This window comes from Osmerus mordax, chromosome 21 (assembly GCF_038355195.1).
Source record: "Osmerus mordax isolate fOsmMor3 chromosome 21, fOsmMor3.pri, whole genome shotgun sequence".
NCBI lineage: Eukaryota > Metazoa > Chordata > Actinopteri > Osmeriformes > Osmeridae > Osmerus > Osmerus mordax.
This window is the reverse complement of record NC_090070.1, coordinates 10,152,798-10,174,366: the sequence shown is the minus strand read 5'-3', so window position 1 is coordinate 10,174,366 and position 21,569 is coordinate 10,152,798. Positions and strand designations below refer to the sequence as shown.

Genomic DNA, 21,569 nt, shown 5'->3' with positions numbered 1-21,569 from the left:
CCCTCTCCCCCCCCCCTCTCTCTCTCCCCCCCCCCCCTCTCTCTCTCTCTCCCCCCCCCTCTCTCTCCATACTGGGAAAACGTTGAGAGTTGGGTGAGAGTGGATACCCTTACGCCTGTGCCCCACCCATGCCGCCTATTCTTTCCTAGAACTGAGGAGAGGAGGTAGGAAGGAGGCCTGTGGAGGACACAGAGAATAGCCCTCAGGAGAAGCCGTCCCTGAGGGCTGCTTAGCTCACTCTATGCACCCTAAACCTTACATCCTAAACCCTCCATCCTAAAGCCTACATCCTAAAGCCTAAAATCTGCTCTACAAGACAAACAAAGATCCAAGAGGAGCTGAGTGAGTAGAGCAGGTAATGATTAATGAGGTTTGTGCAGCCCAGATGTAGGGGTGTACACAATAGACACAGGCGCGACACACACACACAGCACTCACGCACAGGAGCAAACACAAACACACAGGAGGCCAATTCCCACCAGGAGATGAGGAGGGGGGAACTGGGACACGCTCTGAACTCTTAATGATCCTGAGACACACACGCCCGCACACACAATTCGTAATGAGTGCGACAAATAACACACACACCAACGCTCCCCATCCCCTGTCACGCGCACACACACGCACACACACACACACTATTATTATGACCTAACAACTGCCAAAAACTGCTTCTCAGAATTTGCTGTTCCACTAAACAGTGAGGGCCAGAGAGAACAGAATGTTCGGCTGTTCTTGACGTGCCGCCCAGTTCCTGCACAAACGAGGCGAGGAAAGATGACATCCCACTGAGAAGATAGACGTGTAGAAGTATTCACACACACACACACACACATCTCAACACACACACACACACCCAGCTCCAACATTTCTCCAGGTGTTCCAGACACACTCACTGCCTCTGAGTTGTTCTAATTAAGAACAAAGAGTGAGCGTAGGCACACACGGCGTGGACACACACAGTGTGGACACACACACACAGCATGCACACCCACAAAGCATGCACGCACACACAGAACATAGATGTTTCAGGTTGTTTCACAGTTCCTCGGTGAGCAGTGGTTTTAAAAGTGGTGCACACACACACACATGATGCAGACACCCAAACAAAGCCAACTCATTAAAATATACATCTAATTAGACCAATATAATAATGGGGGGGGGGGCTGAAACTGGTTAGGACATCACAATATATGTGCCACCAACAGCGGCCGCAAACTGAATATTTAAATATTTCAGGAACTGCTTCCAAGTGAGAACTATTTTCAGATCTGATCCATTATTCAATATTAACATTTTTCCTCCCAGAAACCTTGAAACCCTCGTCTCTGACTGAGAACAGCAAAAGAAACGGTTTGTGTTTATCTACAATAGTGATAACTCCTTCATGTTAGTGCTGCTTGTTGTGAGGAGTGGATACTTTCCCTGGTTGAGAAACATGTTGATAGGTCAGCGTAAAGTTTGCAGTCCAGAATGATCCGATGCTGTGCGATGCCTTGCAATAAAGGGTTACATCATGTGTTCTACCCTGATGTCACAGATAGACTGATATTCAGGGATGTTTTCAGGCCTGCATGCCTATGGGCCAATCAGACAGACTGGCTGATTGGGGTACCAGAGGTGGTAGAATGGACCCTGAGAAACCACATAATGGCCTTTGTTTACATTTAACTACCAGGAAACAGTCACTGTTGAGATTCTGAACAAAGTGAGCGCTGGGAGAGATGATACTTAAGACCATCCAAGTGTTTGAAAGAGACAAACACACACACACACACTATACCACACACACTATACCACACACACTTTAACCCCCCCCCCCCCCCCCCCCCCCAGGTGTCTTAAGGGGAGCAGCTGTGTTACAGAAACTGGCAAAAGCTCAAGTATGCCTCAAGACTGTGTGGACAGTCACCAATGACGTTGGGCATCCCTCCATCCCTTCATCTGGCCCCAGGCCCCTCAGGAACCTGCTCCATGTCAACACTAGCCTCTGTCTGTCAATCACACACACACCATCAATGCCCCTTAGCCACACAGCTGACACATAACGGTATAGACTGAAAACTGTTTTAGTGTATGTATTTGTGTGTGTGTGTGTATGAGAGAGAGAGAGAGAGAGAGAGAGAAGAGAGAGAGAGAGAGAGAGAGAGAGAGAGAGAGAGAGAGAGAGACAAAGAGAGAGACACAGGTGGTATCCTGATCTTTTCCTCCCAGACTGGTCTGTGTCAGAGAGGGATCCTCTCAGGGTTGTTTTCTGGTAGACTCCCCTCCTCTCGCCCTCCCTCTCTGCCTCTGCACCCTTATCTAACAAGTCCACAACCTCTCCTAGTGCATCAATATTTGACAGAGGGGTCTATATTTACTTTTCGGAAACCTCAAAAGCTCTTGAGGGGCGGGGGAGGGGAGGATGACAGAGAGAGAGGAAAGGAGAGAGAGGGAGAGAGAGGGAGAGAGAGAGAGAGAGAGAGAGAGAGGAGAGAGAGAGAGAGAGAGGAGAGAGAGAGAGAGAGAGAGAGAGAGAGAGAGAGAGAGAGAGAGAGAGAGAGAGAGAGAGAATGACTGAAGGGGGGGAATAGTGAGAGAGAATGACAGAGAGTGGAGAGAGATGAAAAGAGAGAGAGGGGGTTTTGCTACACAGGTTGTGTGAAAGGTTTCAACCGCATCAGTGTTTAGTTAACTCAGCACTGCTGACGTTAGTAAAGTCTGTAAATACTGTATGACCTCATTCACAGCCATGTTCGTATCATTAACAATTGCATACACTTAGCCTTCATTCAAAACTGAGCTATCCCCTTCAAACACACCACACATTTCCAAACCTTTCTTTGCTTTCATAACCATCTTAAAATATCCTAGTGCCACGCATAGGACACTGGTCCCATTCCAGCCAACATCCTTTGAATGAGACAGACCACAATGTTTGACAGACTATAATATTCCTATACTCTCCTCCTAGCAACAACACCTGCATAGATGAATCATCCGGTACAACCAGCACTGAATCAGCCAGGTGCTGGGTTCCCAGAGCCTGGGCCGCGGGTAATCATTAGCCCAGGGACTGCACTCTGGGCTGGGAAAGAGGCCGGATGATGTTGGCCTCTTCCCAGCTGGAGGTGGTGGGGTGACGGAAGAAGGCCTATCTATGGTCTTATCTCTCCACAAGCTGTTTGGGTTCACAGGGATCCAAGGACTGGATAAGGGGCCCAGTGGAAGAGTTGCTTGCTGTTATCAAACACCAGCTTGGTCGTGATACAGTAAGAGAGGTAGAGAGGTATGTGGGGAAAGCACATTTCCATGTTCAGCTCAGTACCTGAAAGATGTATTTTAGTCAGTGTGATCACATCCTCATCAATAATTGCCTGATCGATGCTTGTTAGATCACGTGACAACTGTGAGTCTGTGTACAGTGACTTGCTTGGTGGTCCAAGCGGGGCTTGATGAGGTTCAGGTCTGATGTGCTTGTGAAGGGTTAAGGGTTCTGCAGGGTGTACTCCTGTGCTACCCACAATGCATCAGGCCACAGCCTGGAAAAACATGCAGTGTTAACGCTGATATATCCAAAGGATATATCTGTTCTTTCTGGAGACCACAAGTGCGATGATGTACACAAACATTCTATGGATTATCAGCTATTTCACAGGTTGTGATAACAGTCACATGTCAATGCTGATTGGCCTTACGATTACGTTATGTACTGAACCTGTGGACAGCTCATGGCATATTAAATGCAGGCTTTCCTCTTCCGGAGTCTCTCCTGTTTTTCCCTGTGGACTCAAACCAGGAAAGGAACTCCACGCCAATGTATTGCAGCAAACAAGAACAAGGACGTCATCAAGCAAAGAAACACATCCCATTCAGTGTGTCTATTTCAAGAAGTCCCGAATAAATAATCGACATTTACTAAAAATGTGTTCATTAGATGGTTATCTGCACAGGAGGCACACTCTGTGTGTGTGTAACTGCTATTATCTAATCTTATAGAGGCTTCTTTCCAGGTCTGATGGACGTCACTGCATTGTGTTGGAAAGCGACCGGTGGGAACCCCCAGTAAATCCGAGCGCTCACGAGGAGGAAGCCAAGAATAGACACTTGACGTGGGGAGAATACCAATCCGCTCCTTCACGCTCTGTAAATGTGGCACGCTTGTCGAGAGAAATGGCAAACTGATTTGTTGAATCTTGGGAGTATTTGACGCTCTTTCGAAACCAATCAGCCTCTATTCAATCATTCATTCAATAACTTGTTCAAATACCCGGCCTATAGGTCTTAATGGGATCATATGAAGCTCGATTCTCAACCACACCCCATGGTCGAATATTTTACAACGGTCTCACAAGTCGACTGACTGTCAAGTATGAAGACAAATGGCTTTGAAGCATCATTAGAGCTTAATGTCGGTGTCCCCCTCGTTGCTCGCAGGAGGAGGGCACGAATAACGTATCTTCCGTGTCTTTCACAGCCAGTATATAGTTTAATGACACCAAGTAGGCTAAGTAAACGACTGTGGGGCTATAGCCGGTGGAAGCCGCCGTGTCGAACGGACGGTAAAGCACAGACTAGTCCGCTGATGAGTGGAGATGAGGATGAAGGAGAGAGGAGAGAGGAGGAGGAGAAGGTGGGGGACACGCAGTCGCGTGGTAGGCTATGATTCATCCCTCGCGCACCCTCCGTGTCACACCCCGTCTCCCCGGTCGCCCGCGCTACACCTGTAACTCATTTGACCCCGTTTTTCCATCCTTATCGATGACCAGCCTTCATCACCGAGGGCTGACAGCCTGACACGAAATAGCCTACACTATCACGTCTATTTTACAGGGTACATCCATAGCTGGATCTCTGACACCTGTAATCTGCAGGCTACTTGTCAGCTAAAGGCTTTTGAGTAGAGGCACAGCTGTCGACTACACATTTTCAACAAAGCGTAGTCTTCAGGTGATTTGGAATGGAATGACCGAATCCTCTTTTCTTAGCGTCTTAGGTGCCAATTGTTTGCAACAATGACAATTCGGCCAGCAAGGGCACGCCGCTAGCGTAACAGCTGTATACGGAAATGAGGGAACAATAGGCGATGCAACGGGTTGTATTGAATGGGTGTGTATGTGCGATGTAGCTACAATGCCAAAAGGATACGCACATTGGTATTGTAACATGTTCGTTTTAATGAGCGCCGGATGGCCATGCATGTGTCTTCCTTCTGGCCACAGTCAGGTCTCGTGAATGGGGGTGTGTGTTGCGTGTGTTTCAGGTTCCACAGAAAGCAAATGTAGCCCCTTACTTTAACATGGCTTCTTCTTTCTCCTCTTCCTCCTTTTGCCGATCCATCACTGCCATGATTATTTTCCTCTCCTCCTCGGTGAGGTGGCTGAGATCCGGCAGGTCGGGCATGGTTGGCGGCGCGGTGGGTGGGCGAGGGCCGCCTTGGGGCCCCACTGAGGCGGACATCTTTACCACCACCCCTCCTTGGCGTGTCGTTTCGACTGACAGAATTCCCGAGCGTTACGAGCCACACCTCACGACATAGTCCACGGCGAAAGCAACAGTGGCAGCTCGTGTGAATAGTGCAAGCCCGCTCATGATTCACAGGCACCCACGGTTGTGCTTTTGTTGCTCCTCGGCTTTTTCTCCTCTCTCGTTCACCCCCCCACCCCCCGCCGCCTGCCCTCCTCTCCCCTCCACAGCCAGTTTACGGAAGCCCATATCCGCGCCAGGAGTTGACACAAGCCGAGGGACTCCTGGATCACTTGGCTGATCTCTGATGCCCCCGCCACCGGACTCTGGATTGTGTTAGACAGCGGTAGTAGAAGCGAGTTCGTGTGTTGCACCCCCACTCTCGCTTTCTCTCTCGCGCTCTCTCTCTCTCTCTGTCTCTCACTCACTCTCGGTGCCACCGCCTCGCACCGCTATGTTGATGCCGCTGACAGGGAGATAGAACAGTCAATGGGAATGCAGCCCCCGCGCGCACGTCTCTTCCTTCCCATAACGGAGGCGCGCTTACTCATTTGAGAATGGATCTCTCACCTCACGAGTGCAGAACCCTTTTTCGCCCTCCCATTATTCAGGGGGCGCGCCTCTCCCAGAACCAACCCACACAGACACATTTGGAAGGGGGGTGTTCAATGAAATTACAGCGTGATCCGGTCAGGCTAACAATTACTTAATCCAGTGGGCTAATAAATAATCTGTTTTTGTCATTTGAAGAGTTGAAATGTCCCAATACAATTAAACCGGTCAGTTAAGATAAATCGTCACAGATCTTAGACAAATAGTGTAAGCATTTCAAGTATTTTCTGAATACTTTTGATAATTATCAAAAGATGTTAAATATCAGCTCCCAGTGTGTCATTGGAGCAATAGCCTAATTTAAAGTCTTATTCCCGATCTGTGTAAACATGGTGTTCAGCACCATGGACAGCGAAGTGGGCGCTCTATGCAGCACAGTAAAAAGGCTCGAGACAGTTGGGGCATTAAATTGCCCAAAAATGTATCGTTGTTTCGTATTCTTAGTAATACATCTAAGTAGGCCCTATACTTCTGCATCAAAACTTTTTTTTTTTAACAAGGTAAGCTACAATTGAGGCCATAAGAACTGAAAAAAAAACAACGTTGCTAACAAATCAGTTTGGAATAATGTAATTTTGTATTATATAGGCATAGGCTAGTCACTTAGTTTCTTTAGTAGCACTGTGTCTATCTTAAGTAGCCTGTCTGTCTGGTATCAATGATTGGCTGTCTCTCTCGTTTGTATGCATGATGGCTACACTCCCAGGCTTTACCGGTGTTGTGCCCCCAGATACACCCACACCTGGAAAAACAACCCCTCGCGGGTTATTTACACAAATAACGTGGAAGTCTTCTAATCTCTTATTAAACAATACAATGTGAGACAGCTGTCTCCCCTCCGTTTGGTTGCGATATCAAAGCAAAATCTTTCACTTTTTGATTCGAGAGGTTTGTGCGCGCGCTCCCGCGATGGGGTGCTTTTCCAGGCGGGGGTGTATCTGAGGGCACAACACCGGGTCCGGTCTTGGCACCCGTTCCCTCTCAATGACGTAATGTAACGTGGCTGAGACCATCCAGCAGATGGCAATACTACCAAGTCCGTTGGGTGACGTCACCAAGGAGGTGACTGTACTCATGAATTGACGTCAACTTAAAAAAAAAGAAGAAAAAAAAAGAATGGACGTCAACTTCTCCTGGTGCAGAATTTTGTCATCATTGAAGTCGTGACTGTTAGCTTGCAAAGGGCAAACAGGAGCCCAGGACGTCTGAGTTGCTGCAGGGTTGCAATGGCAACCTGTAACCCACACAGTTGTAATTTTCCACTCATGTCTCCCTCCTGTGTGACTAGGTGCGTTTGTGTGTATGCCAAATATTGTACATAGGATAAACATGACTCAAGGGAGGTAACTAATAGACAACCATTGACAGCCATATAACACCCCAATGTAACATGAGTCAGACACATTTGAAAGGATACCATTCAAGCTGAATGGTGTAATTAATTCCTATATTCATTTTAACCCCTGCCCATGGCCTCACATACAACATTTGTGAAACCAAACATAGACATAGCAGTCTCATCATGCAGTAGGAATCCCCAAACGTGATGTGGGGCATTTCCACAAATCCACCACTTTTTTTCCCCTTCTTCTTCTTAAGAGCATCACGACCCATGCAAGGAGAACCCTCTTGATAACTGTGCTAACTACGCCATCTAGAGGCTTTACTGGGAACGGCAGCCTACTGCTCTAAGTCTAAGGGACTAGTTTAAATATTCTTAAACAGGGAGGTTAATAAAGATCTCTTCGGTTGATGTTAATAGATGGAAGTGGGGGGAGTCAGGTGGCTGAGCGGTGAGGGAGTCGGGCTAGTAATCTGAAGGTTGCCGGTTCGATTCCCCGGCCGTGCAAATGACGTTGTGTCCTTGGGCAAGGCACTTCACCCTACTTGCCTCGGGGAGAATGTCCCTGTACTTACTGTAAGTCACTCTGGATAAGAGCGTCTGCTAAATGACTAAATGTAAATGGAAGTAGTAACAATCAAAAAGCCAAATGAAATGCAATACATGTGTCAGGGGAGACTTATCAGCAATCTCTGTTCTTCAAATCAGACACGGCAGTATTCATGGAGGTGATGCTCTCTGCATGAGAGATTCCACCCATGGACTTCTCCTCCATGTGCTCAGAGCTCCAGGAAACCATTGGTATCCAACACGGTATGCACACTGCAGGTTCGTTATGAGTCTAACTATGTCGAAAAAAATGACTGAGAAACTCACCTTACAGGTTTGTCTTTCTTTGCTTTGCCTCTCCTGGAAGCTCTCGCGAGGCCACAGAAACATCTTCCTCGCTTTCTGCTCAGAAGCGGCTATGGTGGCCATTGTGGCTCTCTGAGGAAACAGCCTTCTCGGGCTGAAGCTCTGTGCTCAGGTGAAGCAGGCTCAGGTGAAGCAGGCTCAGGTGAAGCAGGCTCAGGTGAAGCAGGCTCAGGTGAAGCAGGCTCAGGTGAAGCAGGCTCAGGTGAAGCAGGCTCAGGTGAAGCAGGCTCAGGTGAAGCAGGCTCAGGTGAAGCAGGCTGAAGGAGAGAGGGACTGCAGGGTGCCTGCATCCAAAAAGCTTTGGAACGAACGTTTACTTTGGTGTCATTCTGAATAATGACAGCTGACATGACCACCTTTAACAGGAAATACAGTGAAGACAACTTAAGTTTACCATTCTTTATTTTTGTTGGGGAACCACGGGTACTTTAAAAGAGGTTATACAGCGCTGTACATTCGGGAGCAGTATTCACAGACATGATAGCTATGTCTTCTCCCTTTAAATACTATTCATTTTATTCTCTATAATCTTATAATAATGATACAATGATACAATAAAAGCTTGTGTAACTGGTCCTGCAGCTTTTTGATATGTTGTTGATCGATGGATGTTGTCGGAACTTATTTTTATTCTTTCTTTTTTCAAAAAAAAAGAAAAAAAAAAAGAAAAAAAGAGTGACGATCAAAAACACGACAGGCACAAACTGCCAGCCTGCGATGCTGTACGACTTCCCATTCACTCACACAATCGAGAAAGAGATACGAGACAGGAAAGAGAGAGAGAAAGAGAGAGAGGGAAGGAGGGAAAGATACAAGTTAGATGTTCTGAACAGTGGTCACAAAACCGGCGGCAGTTTTCAGTGAGGTTTCCCAGGGGGTCAACAAGGTTTTCCAACCCCCATCCAGCAATCCTCTCATCTTCCTCTGCACACCCTTTCACCCCATGTATTTTTTAAGTAGGTAGGGAGGGGGGGAGGGGGGGGGGGGTCACTTCCAGAGCTGTGTGCTGAGGGTCTGGCCAGAGGGGGGGGGGCGCCCACCCCCCCATGGCCGCAGCGGGCTGACCAAAAGCCATCTGACCAGGGGCTCCGTTCAGCGTCATCCCTGACATCTGCTGGTTCATCTGGGGAGGGCAGAGAATGGAGGGGAGGGGGGTTGTGGTTGAGGTTGAGCACTCTATTAATTACATCTAACACCAATGACAAAGAGAACGGGGGAGGAAACCCGCATCGCTACGACAACCAACTGATTACACTTCCTGTTTCCAGCTCCTCTACATATCGACACTACGTCTCTGCCTCATGTAAACAAACAGCAGCCAGCACTGGAAACAGCCCAAAATTGAACTCCCATACCTGTCCCATGTTCCACTGGGCCTGCTGTCCGGGCTGGATGGCATACATGCCTTGAGCGGGCACCATCCCCGCGGGCATCGCCCCTCCCTGGGGCCCCATCATCCGGGGAGCCATGGCCATCACCCCCGCGGCAGGCGCGTTGCCCATGAAGCCGTTGGGCATGGTCATGCCGACCATCATGCCCGTGTTGGGACCCATCATGGCCGCCCCGCTCTGTGCCATCATGGCGCCCATGACGGTGGTGGGGGGCATGGCGGCGCCCATGCCAGGGAAAGCCTGGTAGCCAGCGGGGGCCTGGACAGGGAACTGCATCTGGGGCTGGCCCATGAACATACCAGCTGGGAGAGAGAGGAAAAAAAGAGAGAGAGAAAGAGGCAGAGAGAGACAGAGAGAAACAGAGACAGAGAGAAACAGAGACAGAGAGAAACAGAGACAGAGAGAGGCAGAGAGAGAGAGGCAGAGAGAGAGAGATAGAGAGGGGGAGGATAGAGTGAAACAATCGAGTTGCTTTCAAAAGGGTCACTTTACGCTTCACCCTCCTACCACTTCCCGTTCGCTTTTGTCTTTTAGTATGAGAACTGAAAATGGACTATGAGGAACTGCGGTGTGTGAGTGCGTGCGTGTGACATCTACCGTATGCGTATGGCTCCGCCCCTGCAGGGGGCTGCTGGGGCATACTGCTGCTGCCGTACAGGGACAGGATGGAGTCTTTGGACAGCGGCTTCTTGGCCGCGTCCTCCGCCTTGCCGCCGCCGCCCGTCTCACTGAACAGGTCCAGGTCGCCCTGGCCCGAGGGCCCGCCGCCCCCTCCGCCTGCTGGGGCCTGTGTCGGGGTGCTGGCGGGGTTACTGGAGCTCGCCTGGAGAGAGACCGAGAAGAACCTGGTTAATATGCTAGGCCTTGATGATGATGACAGGGAAGACATTGGCGGAAGGCCTCTGGTTGGCCCATTTGGTTTCTTTGGCTTTTGTTTCTTTATACTTGCGCGTGTTCGTTTCACGAGATGCTTGTAGCCATAGTTTCGGGGGTGCCAGCATGCGGCGCGAGGTTCACCTGAGAGAACTGTGCTGCTGCCGTGGAGACGGGGAGGGGGTTGGAGACCATGGGGCCGAAGATGTCCAGGTCGTCGTTGTTCTGGGCTGTGCTGGAGGTGGGGGCTGAGGCTACTGCGGGAGCGTCTGGGACACAGACAGAGAGAGACACAGAGAGGGGGAGAGAGAGAGAGAGGGAGAGAGACAGAGGGAGAGAGAGAGAGACAGAGGGAGAGAGACAGAGGGAGAGAGAGACAGAGGGAGAGAGAGAGACAGAGAGAGACATGGGGAGAGTGCGAGCGAGCGAGAGATAGAGAAAAAGAAAGAGATGGACACAGAAAGAGACAGAGGGACACAGAGAAAGAGAGAGTCAAGGGGAAGAGAAAACAAGTTTAACCAGTGACGGAATGTGCTCATGCTTGACAAACATAACTGACCGGTTAACGTCAAATCAAGATGAATTGGTAAAGCCCTTGTGAATCGATGTCACACATTGCTTCAAAGTTGCACAAAGCCATCAACACCCAAGAGCCTACCTAACCCTCTTAGAAGTCAAGTACATTTCCCGACAATTACCAATGGGGCCACATAAATGCCAGAAGATCAGGAAGTTGTGCTCACCGAGGCCTAAGAGGTTGACGGATGGTTCTGTGGGCTTCGCTGGGCTAACTTTGGGGAGTGGCCGGGGCTCTTCGCTCTGATTGGTGGAACGGGGGAAGGAGAAGTCAGACACAATCGGTCCGATCCGAGACCCGTCTCTACCCTCGGGAGTTCAGACCCGAAGCGTAGCTGAGATAACAGTAATGACAGGGCTTCTCTCTGGTTTGGATGACATTGAGATGGCATGTGTGTTGTATACCATCAGCGGGGTTTTTAGTGAACTGCTATCCCACCTTGCCGTACGATGGCAGCTTTGCTCCTCGGTCGGATTCCTTCTCTCTCTTGGTCTCTTTCTCTTTCGGCTGCGGAACACAACACAGAAGGTGTATTGAGGTGTAACTCTAAAGAAGCACTGTGCATGGCCATGTGTGTGTCTGTATCTCTCTCTCTCTCCCTCCCTCTCTATCTATCTCTCAATCTCTGTCTCTCAATCTCTGTCTCTCATTCTCTCTCTCTCAATCTCTGTCTCTCCATCTCTCTCTCTCCATCTCTCTCTCTCCATCTCTCTCTCTCCATCTCTCTCTCTCCATCTGTCTCTCTCTCCATCTCTCTCTCTCTCCATCTCTTTATATAGATGATACTTACACTCCCCCCATTGGTCACATTCTTGCTGTAGTATTTCTTCTTCTCATACTTGTCCCTGATCAAGAACTCCACTGCTCTGAGATAGAGGGGTTAAGGAGGTAACCGGGTAACAAGTGTGTGTCTGTCTGTGTGCATTACAACAAAAATCTGTATATATACTGTGTGTGTGTGATTTGAAACACGTGTGAACGGATGAGTGTGTATTATTTAAGGATACTGGTCTGTTTGGGGCCGTCTGAAGTTGTCTGGAAGGTTGGCCTCATACAGCTTCCTGGCCCTGGTGTTCCCCATGTCCTGTACGCTCTGATGAAGAGATCGATTAAGGAGGAGCCACGGAGAGAAACAAAGAAAAGAGGGTGAGAAGAGATGGTGAGAGAGAAACAGAAAGAGCCAAGGGGCGTGGAATGGACCAAAAATTAGCCCGATTCCTCGTCACAAGTGAAACGACTCAGGGTGAAATACATAGCATGCTCCATAACCAGCCAGCTTTCATATCGTCGTCAACACAGCCGAAGAAGGTTATTTCAGTACCTGGATTTGTTCTGAGGTCCATTGGTCCAGGTTGACAGATTTGACCCGTGATATGTGCACCCCGAGGTTCCTGTGGATACCAGCACACCGAATACAGATGAAGACCCCCAGGTTCCAGGACGCCCATCTTGGACCTGAGAGAGAGAGGGAACGAAGGAGAGAGACAGACAGACAGACAGAGAGAGCGAGATAGAAAAATAGAAAGAAAGAGATGGAGACAGATAGAAACAGAGGGACACAAGGAGAGAGAGAGACATACAAGAGAGAGAGAGAGAGAGTCAAGGGAAAGAGAAAGGTTGATAGCGACATGGCAGTTATTAAGAGTATAGCCTTCCAGCTAAACATGCTTGAACCTGTGCTGTATGTGTTCATGTAATTTCATCATATGGCACTTTTTTTTAGGGTTGACAAGCCACATTCTTTCAGGGTGACAGACAAGCAAGCTAGCACGCTTTTCAGACAGCGACTTTGTTGATTGACGTCCTAGCTCTTGCACTCACTTGTCTATACCTGGGAGCCATTATTGTAAGAGGAAGCGGCATTCGTTAGCCTAGCTAGCTAGTTCAATGCTAAGAGGAAGAAGGATATGTCGTCAGGTGACTGGAAAACGTTAGCTTGATGGCTAGTTACTTAGCCAGAAGCTAACCAACTATAGAAGGATGTGCTACTTAATCAAACGAGAAAACCTATTGTACAAACTAAACAATAGCGTTAAATAGCATTATTTAATCAACTTTAAATAAATGTAAATACCTTTCGCCTCACAATCGGCGCAATATTTGTTGTCGTCTTCCCTCAGCATTTTTGACAGGATGGCCTGATGTTGCTCGTTGAGTTTCTGGGCCTTCTCTCTCTCTGAACGGGTCGTCATCTTCGCGGATATGCCGTCTGTTTTCCAATAAAACTCAATATATCGATAATATCTGTGAATTGTAAGAACTGTAATTTAAGACCATAATCAGACAAATGGACACCTCCGAGAGAAGTATAAAAAACACCCGGAACCGGAATTTCTTCTACACCCACAAGGAAATCGGAACTCAAAGAAGGCGGAGACTTTGGTTTAAAAACCTTGTTGGATTGGTGGACTGGGGTTGACGTTGTTTATGTGACGCACGGAGGCCAACACATAAATAATTTTTTTGCATTATGATTAAGTGTGTTACCTTTCCATCAGGCAACAATGTATGGGTTAGGCACGTATTGTATCAAAACAGAATACATTTTGTCCATAAAGACTACCAATTAGTGGAACAAGAGAGGTCACAGTCGGACTTTCATCCAGTCCAGTTTATACGGTTATGGCTAATACCATATTATGAATGCCTGTTAATCTCGTTCAATGGCGTTTTCGACGTTACAGCATCACGTCCCCTCTTGCTTATTATATTATTAAGTAAAAAATTAAATGAATAATATTTAAACGCCGTGTAACCTCTTTTCAAGTGGTTCCCCAACAAAAATAACGTGTGATAAACCATTGTGCTACTTTGTTTTCTTGTGCCATGTTTTGAGTTCATGTCAATAGTGATTCAAAATATGATCAAAGTAGTACATTTATTAATTATTATACACCTTTATTAGGTTAAAAGGGGGAAAATATATATATACAATCATTGGAATGGTATACTTAGTTATGTTACATAATGTGAAACCTGATCCTGAGCCAGGATTCATGCATTCAAAATACAAAAACATCAACCACTGGAACGTAAAACAGTCAATTTAGACACTACTTCATAAACACATACTCTTTACATACCAACACTCGTGATATATCAATAGTGCTACGACAAGGTGGAAACAAGAGTGTAGTAGAATCCCAACATCTAGCTAATAAAAGGTTTCCAGGCGGATCTTGAAGCAGTCTTCCGGGTGCCTGGTGGCAATGTCGTAGCGTAGCAGTATCTCCATGTATGGCGGCCAGAAGGTGTCATCGACAGTTACGTAGGGGTCATGAGGGGTCTCCAGGGTCTTGTTCATCAGTAGCTGAGGATATGAACACAGGGAAATGAGTGAAGTGTTCTTTTCCAGAAGCCCCCCTGCAGATGTGACAGGACTGATAGGACTGGGTGGGTATTGTAAACATGTTTATGGTCAATCGACGTATGTGTGTGTGTGTATGGCATGAATACTGTGCAGGGACTCACCTCGAGAATTTCATTCAGAGAAATCAGATTACTCTTCAGCTCTTGAGGAATGTTCTGCCAGAGAATAAAAAACAGACAATAATCACGAGACAATCATCTAGACTTTGTCTTGCCAATCATCAGCCGTACAAGATCGAATTTGGTAGAAGCACGTAACATGTACACCCTTTGAAACAAATGCTCCAATCGGAGCACAGCGGAAGTACCTTCTTCTTCTTGTTGGCGGGAGTCTCGTTCTGAGGGAGAGGGAAGTGCTCCTCCAGTACGTCTCCAAGAGTTTCCAACAGTCTGTCCTGGTAATCTTTCATCTTCTGAATCTTCTTCTTGGTCTCTTGCAAAACACTGAAGCATATTCCTGATCAAATACTGGTCAAAAGTGTATCATTACACTGCACAACGTACATAGCATAATGACACGTCGCCTTTATAAACTAAAAGACAAATGTTTCTTAAGGCAGGCGTGTTTTTTTACATTTGTTCTGACTGCTGCTCGTTCTCCAGTTTGAGTCTGGTCACATGATCTGTAGCAGCGGCCAGCACTTCCTTCTTCTCCTCCAACCACTTCTGTTCACTGAAACACACACAAAGCTTGAACCATGTGACACAGCTGTAAGGTTTAGATCATTTTTCACCAACAAAGAAGAAAAACCTTTTCAGAGTATCTCTCAGTTTGTTCCTCTTCTCTTGAGCACAGGATAGGACCATCTCTAGCTGAGCATTCAGTTTCTGCAGCTATGGAACACAGATTGGGAGAGGTGAATTAGTGGCGTTACTTGTTGAGTACATCAACATAAATCCCCTAAACATGAAACCATACTGAATTCCAAACATGATAGTTAATCTTGTGGACTGCTAGCATATATATATATATATATATATATATATAAGCAAAGAGTGGTCATTACCACTTTTCACCTTACCTCCTGTTTTCCCAGAGCATGTAAAACCTCTGGGTTCTTAGACAACACTAAGAAAAACAAAGCATGGCTTTCATGAGGATGAGACTTGTTTAAGACATGGAAACTATAGGCTTCAATGCAGTACCCATACACCCATACTGATGGTGTATCTCCATGTTTCAACTATTTAGAACATATTAAGAAATGTTTATGACCTAAATAATATATACACTTACGTTTGGGCTCTACTTTTTGCCATTGTATCATTTCTGCTGCTATAGTTGTCAACCTGTTTACTGACTGAGGATAAACAGAAGGTTAGTAAGTAGTTGTAAGTTGTACGACAAGTTTACAATATGCTAGCTTGTTTAAAAACGTTGCAGAATCTAACGTGTGACTTCTCACCTGCTCTTGTGGACTGTCACATGAATCTGTCTCTGAAAGAATTATCTTATTTTGAAGCTGAAACACAGAAAGAGTGCAGTTTCAAGTCAAATTTCACAGTAATTGTTGGTTGACTGCATAGGCAACATATAGGTATCTAGAGATGTTAGAAACAAAGGTAGAAGGGTTTCGAAGGTAGTTACCATCTGAAGCTGTGCAAACTTCTCTTCACACTCGTTCAACAGCTCCTCTGTCTGAACAGCCTCGGAAAACTCCGTTAAGTCTGGCACGTTAGCTTCATTGTCATTTGGCTGTACTTGCGCCTGAGAAAGTACGAACAATTAAGGAACGATTAAGTTACAGGCAGGCTAGCAAACAGACCAAACCCAAAAGTACAGAATGGTCTTATACGAAGATAACGTAGTCTAACGCTTGATTGATCATTTAGCTAGCACTAATATGGTAGACAGCAAAAAGGGTACAGTAACCTATGCTCTGTTGGCTAGCTAGCTAAAATTACGGGATGAAAATATTTTGCTTGAAAAGTAGTGCTAGCTACATTGAAACTGCTTCACGGCATGTTGTCATACCATGTCTGAAATGGCAGTTTTTTTTAATTTTTTATCCCAAATAGATAGTATAGCTATAGCTAGCTCTTCAACTTTTTCAGCTGCCTTGTCAACAATCCAGTTTCAAAATACCGCCAGCGGTCCACGTTTGATTCCGTAACAGGGCTGCGTTCAATAGCACACACAAGTACATTTTTAGCAATGTGTAGACGATTGTAAACTTTTAGCTAGACATTAAGATTGAAAACGATCGTACACTCGGAAATGTACCCAGTCCGTCATATTTTGCTTGTTTACAACTGGGATGTTTCATATTTTATATTGTCTATTGTAGGCCCTAATGCCGTTAAAAACAAGTTTGCTGGTCATTGTGAGTGGTGATTGAATCAGCTAAAACTTGTGTGCGATTCGCCGCAAGGGGGCAGTTGGATACTACGTTTACGTTGAACCCAGAACTAGTAGTTTGTCACCAGCGATGGGCAGCCTTGGGAGACGAGCGATTTGAGGACAGAAATGAGATTATGATAATGATTTCAGTAGTCCTTGATGTGATAGCGTTCAGGTCTAGACAGTGTGGACATTCACTCATGGGATCATTGATATTTTGTGCCATATAAACAACAGCCCCAAGACATAGCTTTGTGCTTGTGTTGTGTGGCCGTGTGTGAGTGCATGTGTGTGTGTGTGTGTGTGAGAGAGAGAGAGAGAGAGAGAGAGAGAGAGAGAGAGAGAGAGAGAGAGAGAGAGAGAGAGAGAGAGAGAGAGAGAGAGAGAGAGAGAGAGAGAGAGAGAGAGAGAGAGAGAGAGAGAGAAGGAGAGAGAGAAATAAAGAGAGAGAGAGAAAAAGAGAGCGAGAGAGAGGGGAGTGGGGGTGCACGTGTGCGAGGGGAAATGATTTAGGTTTTGTGTAGTGGTAAAGCTCTCCGTTTACATCTGTGACATTTTGACAGGACACATCATTAAGATCTGCCTGCTCAGCATGGTGCCGTCATAAAACCGGACAGGCAATTTCTGTTTGCTCCAAACAGCTACCCCGTTCTGCGTCTTTGATTTTAATACAGTAGACGGGGCAACTAAGCGGCAGAGGGAGAAAATATTTCCTGGGTTAGGTTTATTTTTTTCCAAGCGATGTGGTTCCTAAATCACATAGCCTAGCTCACGTGAATGATCAACTAGAATTTGATTAATATGCAAATTCGATGCAAACTGTTCCATTCGAGCCTTCAGCGCGGCCTAATTAATCAACAGTTAAAGGAAATTAATACATACATCAATTCTGTCAGGAACATGCTTAGTTCAATCGCCCGTAAAATTGAAGTTTGAAGTATTAACTGGCTCTACAGGAACGCTATGATTAAAACTTTCCAATTCCCCCCTGTTTAGAGACATGCAGTGACTTAACTCCAGGCGTTTAAATGATCTAGGCCTAAATATTGGCCTATAGATTTTCAAAAGCCATTGTATATTTTTTATATCTTGTTGCATAGTCTATTATCAAACGTGTTTACCTCTGTTATGAATTAATAAACCTAATCCACAATAGCAACCTGGCTATTTCAGAATAGACTAAATAAAGCAGGATGGGAATGATGAGGCTTTTGAATATCTGAATTAAAGAGAAGAAAAGTGTTCATCATGGAATTTCGCCTTTAAAACTTTTCACAACTTAATTTCTGATGGCCACAAGCTTACAGGTTTCTCCAAGATTACTTTTGAAGATAAATCTTTTCACATGGCCTCTTTACAAAAGAGAAAGAAAGAAATTGAGATATAGGTGAAGGTAGACAGCGAAAGAGAGGAAAAAGAGATGGAAAGAGAGTGTGGGGTGGCCCATTGTTTCAGCAGGGACTCATGCATCAAACTTCAATTTTCCGGACGATTGAATTAGTGATTTTTTCCATCTTGAACTGAAATACACTTAAGACCTCCGGATTAATTACCACGAAGTAGTCCCCCAGACTGTAGAATTACTTATCGTTGGGCCCAACTGACAACCCCTCATAAAATAAGCAAGTGAAATCCATAAACTTAGTCTGCCTTAACACTCTCCCCAGTCATAAATATAGTTTATTCAGAATAGGCTTCAGCCCAATCGCCAGAGGAGTGAGTGATATAGAGTGCAGCTTTCAAAGGACTGTGTGGTTCTGCGTGTATGGGCTACGTGCGCGTATGCGCGTACTCAAGTGCAATACAAACAAACACAAACGCTCGCGCGCTTGTTTGTAAGGGTTTTTGTTCATAGTTCACATCATATCATGTTCTATGCAAACGTTACAAAAGTTTCGCAATTTCTCCTTGGGATTAATAAAGTAGCCAATTTACCTTCTTGGTAGTCGCGCAGGGAAATGTAATTCAGCATGATAACCCACACAAATGTGTAGGCTGGCCCATCTGATGATCGGCTGAAGCCAGTTCAATTCAACATCTTGTTGACAGTTGCTTGTTGCCTTGTTGTAGTTGTACTGTAATTGCAGCCTACTAGGCTACCGTACAGCTTTTCTACACATTTGAATAAATTAATGTAGCCAACAAAAAAAATATATAATTTGGTGCAGAAGTAAGTTCCTATATAGAAAGAAACAGACCAAAAAGTATTGGCCCCATATTCACCCTTTTCCCATTTTGTGAATTAATAATGATTGTTTTCAAATAATACTCGTAAATGTATGTTTTTGACATGTTGTTGGTCATTACATGCTCCTCTTATCATGCAGCCAGAATATAAAAAAAAAACCTAGGCCTAATAATGTTTGAACTCTATACAGCCTAACTGCTTTTTGCTTTAAATAATTAAGCTAATAATATAATAGCTTACTATTGTTCGTTCTCTTCTCTTTTTAAAATTATTTCCAGGATAGACTTTTTATTAGGCCCATCACAGCATGTATTAGTCAAAGGTTGGGAGTATTGCTCACAACTTGAGTAGCTATCTATGTATAAAAGTAAGAAGTTGGCTGGGATCCATAACGTCTGAGAAGAAAACTCCTGCTTGGCATCAATTCCCAAGACGGAGGGTAACGAGGGTATACAGAAGCCTCTTTTCTCGCTTTTGGGTACTCTTTCTCACATCACATGTTTTCAGCTTCATTTAACTTAGTAAAGACAAAAGAAATAAAGGGAGACGAAGAAAAAAGAGATGTGAAGAAAACAAACAAAGGAGTCCGCCTAACCAGACTTTGGCATAAATGTCACAGAGTCTAAACTCTTTCTATGTCCCCCCTACTTAACATGAAAAACACTCTCAACTAAATGTGCGGCATTTCTTGTTTAGAAAACGTTCCTGGACAAAAGTCAAACATATTATTTCAAGCCTAAAAGGGGAAGAAAGACAAGTAGCTCACAAAAAAGACCCAGTTTCATTGTAATTCATTGACTTGTTCAAAATGCCAGGCTAAAAAGGCAAAGAAAGGGGGTAGACATTAATAGCCGCAGATGCCCTCGTGAAGCGAGGGTCTATGTATTCATTATGGCCTTTGTTCGCGCGGAGTTAAACAGTTTAAAAGGAGGGTTAACTCAATCCATCAAATTGTCTGAAATTGTGAGGAAAATTCAAAAACCATATGGCCTCCAAACGTTTGTGTCCTTTCTGTGCGGTGGGACACACTTGTCTCAGTATTGGAGCCTGCGGGGTACTGGGCATGCACCATTGTGAGTTGTCACATCAGGGAACGCTGGTCATTTGTCCCCAGTTTTCATGCTTTACGCTAAAAATTATGGCCTCGTCCCGTAGAACAAAAAAGGCCCATAAAGCCCCAGAGAAACTGGCCGAAAACTTTGTGTTTTTGTGGCATCCTCACCCTTTCCTCTCCCAGGACCAGATTTGTGATTCTCACATAAATTTCGCCTCGAATGGGGAAACACGATGCAGGGTCAAGAAGGCAAGATACGCCTTTCGAATTTGAAAGAGTGTGAGATGCCGAGTCACAAACTGTTTTGAGAATCCCCTGAAAAAGACTACAAAGGAACAAACAATATTAAAGCTTAGAATATTTTAATGGGATTTATTTGCTAAATGTGCAGTAAGCCTGAACTAAATCGCGGTTGTTAATGAAAAGAAAAGGTATTTCAGCCCTGCCAGTAAAAAACAAAATGTTTTAAAATATTCCATATTTATGGGCTATTATTGACATCATTTGAGAAACATACGATACGATGATAAAAAGATTGAGAAAAGACATTTTATTCCCATAGTATATATACATTACAGAATGTGCATTGGTTTTCAAATACTGTCCTGATTTTGGAAAGGCACTTACAGGTGTACAAAACATAACAAATCTATTAAACGTCGTAAATTGTTCTATTGTATCCAAACAACCAATCTATTTCTACAGCAAAGAATAAATTTTTGCAATCTGCTTGTTTTGTTATATAACCGTTTGGACATTCCTCAAAAAAAGCATAATCCTTTTGTGTTTAACCTTTCTATAATGCATGCGACAAATTCGTGTGTGTTTGAGTTTGTGACGTAAACATTGTTTACAAACAGACACAAATGCCTACTTGCGTGGACTCCGAGGTGTAAGCCATGACGTTTTGCAAAATAAACAAACGATATAATTTAAAATAAAAAATAAAATAGATATGATTGAAATCAAAACATGCATCTTAACATGCAAAGGTTACAGAAAATAATTGGCATGATTTTATAGGTGTACAATAATGAATGCTGTGTGTGTGTGGTATGTGTACGGTAAGCTACATTGTTTCAGAGAGGAGAAGAAAAACTCTGAGTGAGTGCATGTATGTTCCCAAGATTCGGGGGTGAAAAATAAATACGTATTTCGGAAAGCACAAACGGGATATAGCAAATAATAACGTATTGTGTTTTAAATGTGATATTAAACAATATTGCTTTCATTGCAACTTGAAGACAAATGAAATTATATGCAGTTGAATACACTGGGATATATCAATGCATATTTCGTGTACTGTTCATGCTTTACTGTGAATATCTGTGCCAATATAAAAGTCATTACAGATTTATAAATGTTCTGAGAGGGTATCAATATATAGCAGTAAAAGTTACAATCGTGGCATTCAACCGCTACTGTCTATTTGTCCTATAAGTCTTTCAGTACTGAGCAA

At 45.0% G+C, this 21,569-nt stretch overlaps 2 protein-coding genes and 1 pseudogene across 3 annotated transcripts; all 3 read right to left on the bottom strand.

The window, feature by feature from the left end:
• Positions 1-5,442, bottom strand: part of LOC136965671 (regulating synaptic membrane exocytosis protein 1-like) — an 18,455-nt pseudogene extending 13,013 nt beyond the window's left edge.
• A 3,726-nt stretch (positions 5,443-9,168) lies between these two features.
• LOC136965230 (stromal membrane-associated protein 1-like) lies at positions 9,169-13,495 on the bottom strand. Its single transcript, XM_067259295.1, is given in 11 exon segments — positions 9,169-9,349; positions 9,351-9,440; positions 9,673-10,010; positions 10,306-10,531; positions 10,726-10,850; positions 11,325-11,400; positions 11,597-11,665; positions 11,949-12,024; positions 12,166-12,251; positions 12,480-12,613; positions 13,233-13,495. Coding segments are annotated over 11 exon segments (1,383 nt in total). The 5' UTR covers positions 13,351-13,495; the 3' UTR covers positions 9,169-9,304.
• A 565-nt stretch (positions 13,496-14,060) lies between these two features.
• On the bottom strand, positions 14,061-16,614 carry cenpk (centromere protein K). Of its 2 annotated transcripts, none has more exons than XM_067259626.1 (10): positions 16,503-16,614; positions 16,116-16,235; positions 15,934-15,990; positions 15,765-15,828; positions 15,550-15,596; positions 15,279-15,361; positions 15,102-15,200; positions 14,836-14,971; positions 14,630-14,683; positions 14,061-14,468 (listed from the first exon to the last, which is right to left on the bottom strand). In XM_067259626.1, the coding sequence occupies exons 1-10, from the start codon at positions 16,503-16,505 to the stop codon at positions 14,313-14,315; spliced, it is 819 nt and encodes a 272-aa protein (XP_067115727.1). In that variant the 5' UTR covers positions 16,506-16,614; the 3' UTR covers positions 14,061-14,312. The 2 variants fall into 2 exon arrangements, with proteins under 2 accessions (XP_067115727.1, XP_067115728.1); XM_067259627.1 differs by having other exon boundaries at positions 14,630-14,685; positions 14,841-14,971.
• Between the last annotated feature and the right edge of the window lie 4,955 nt (positions 16,615-21,569).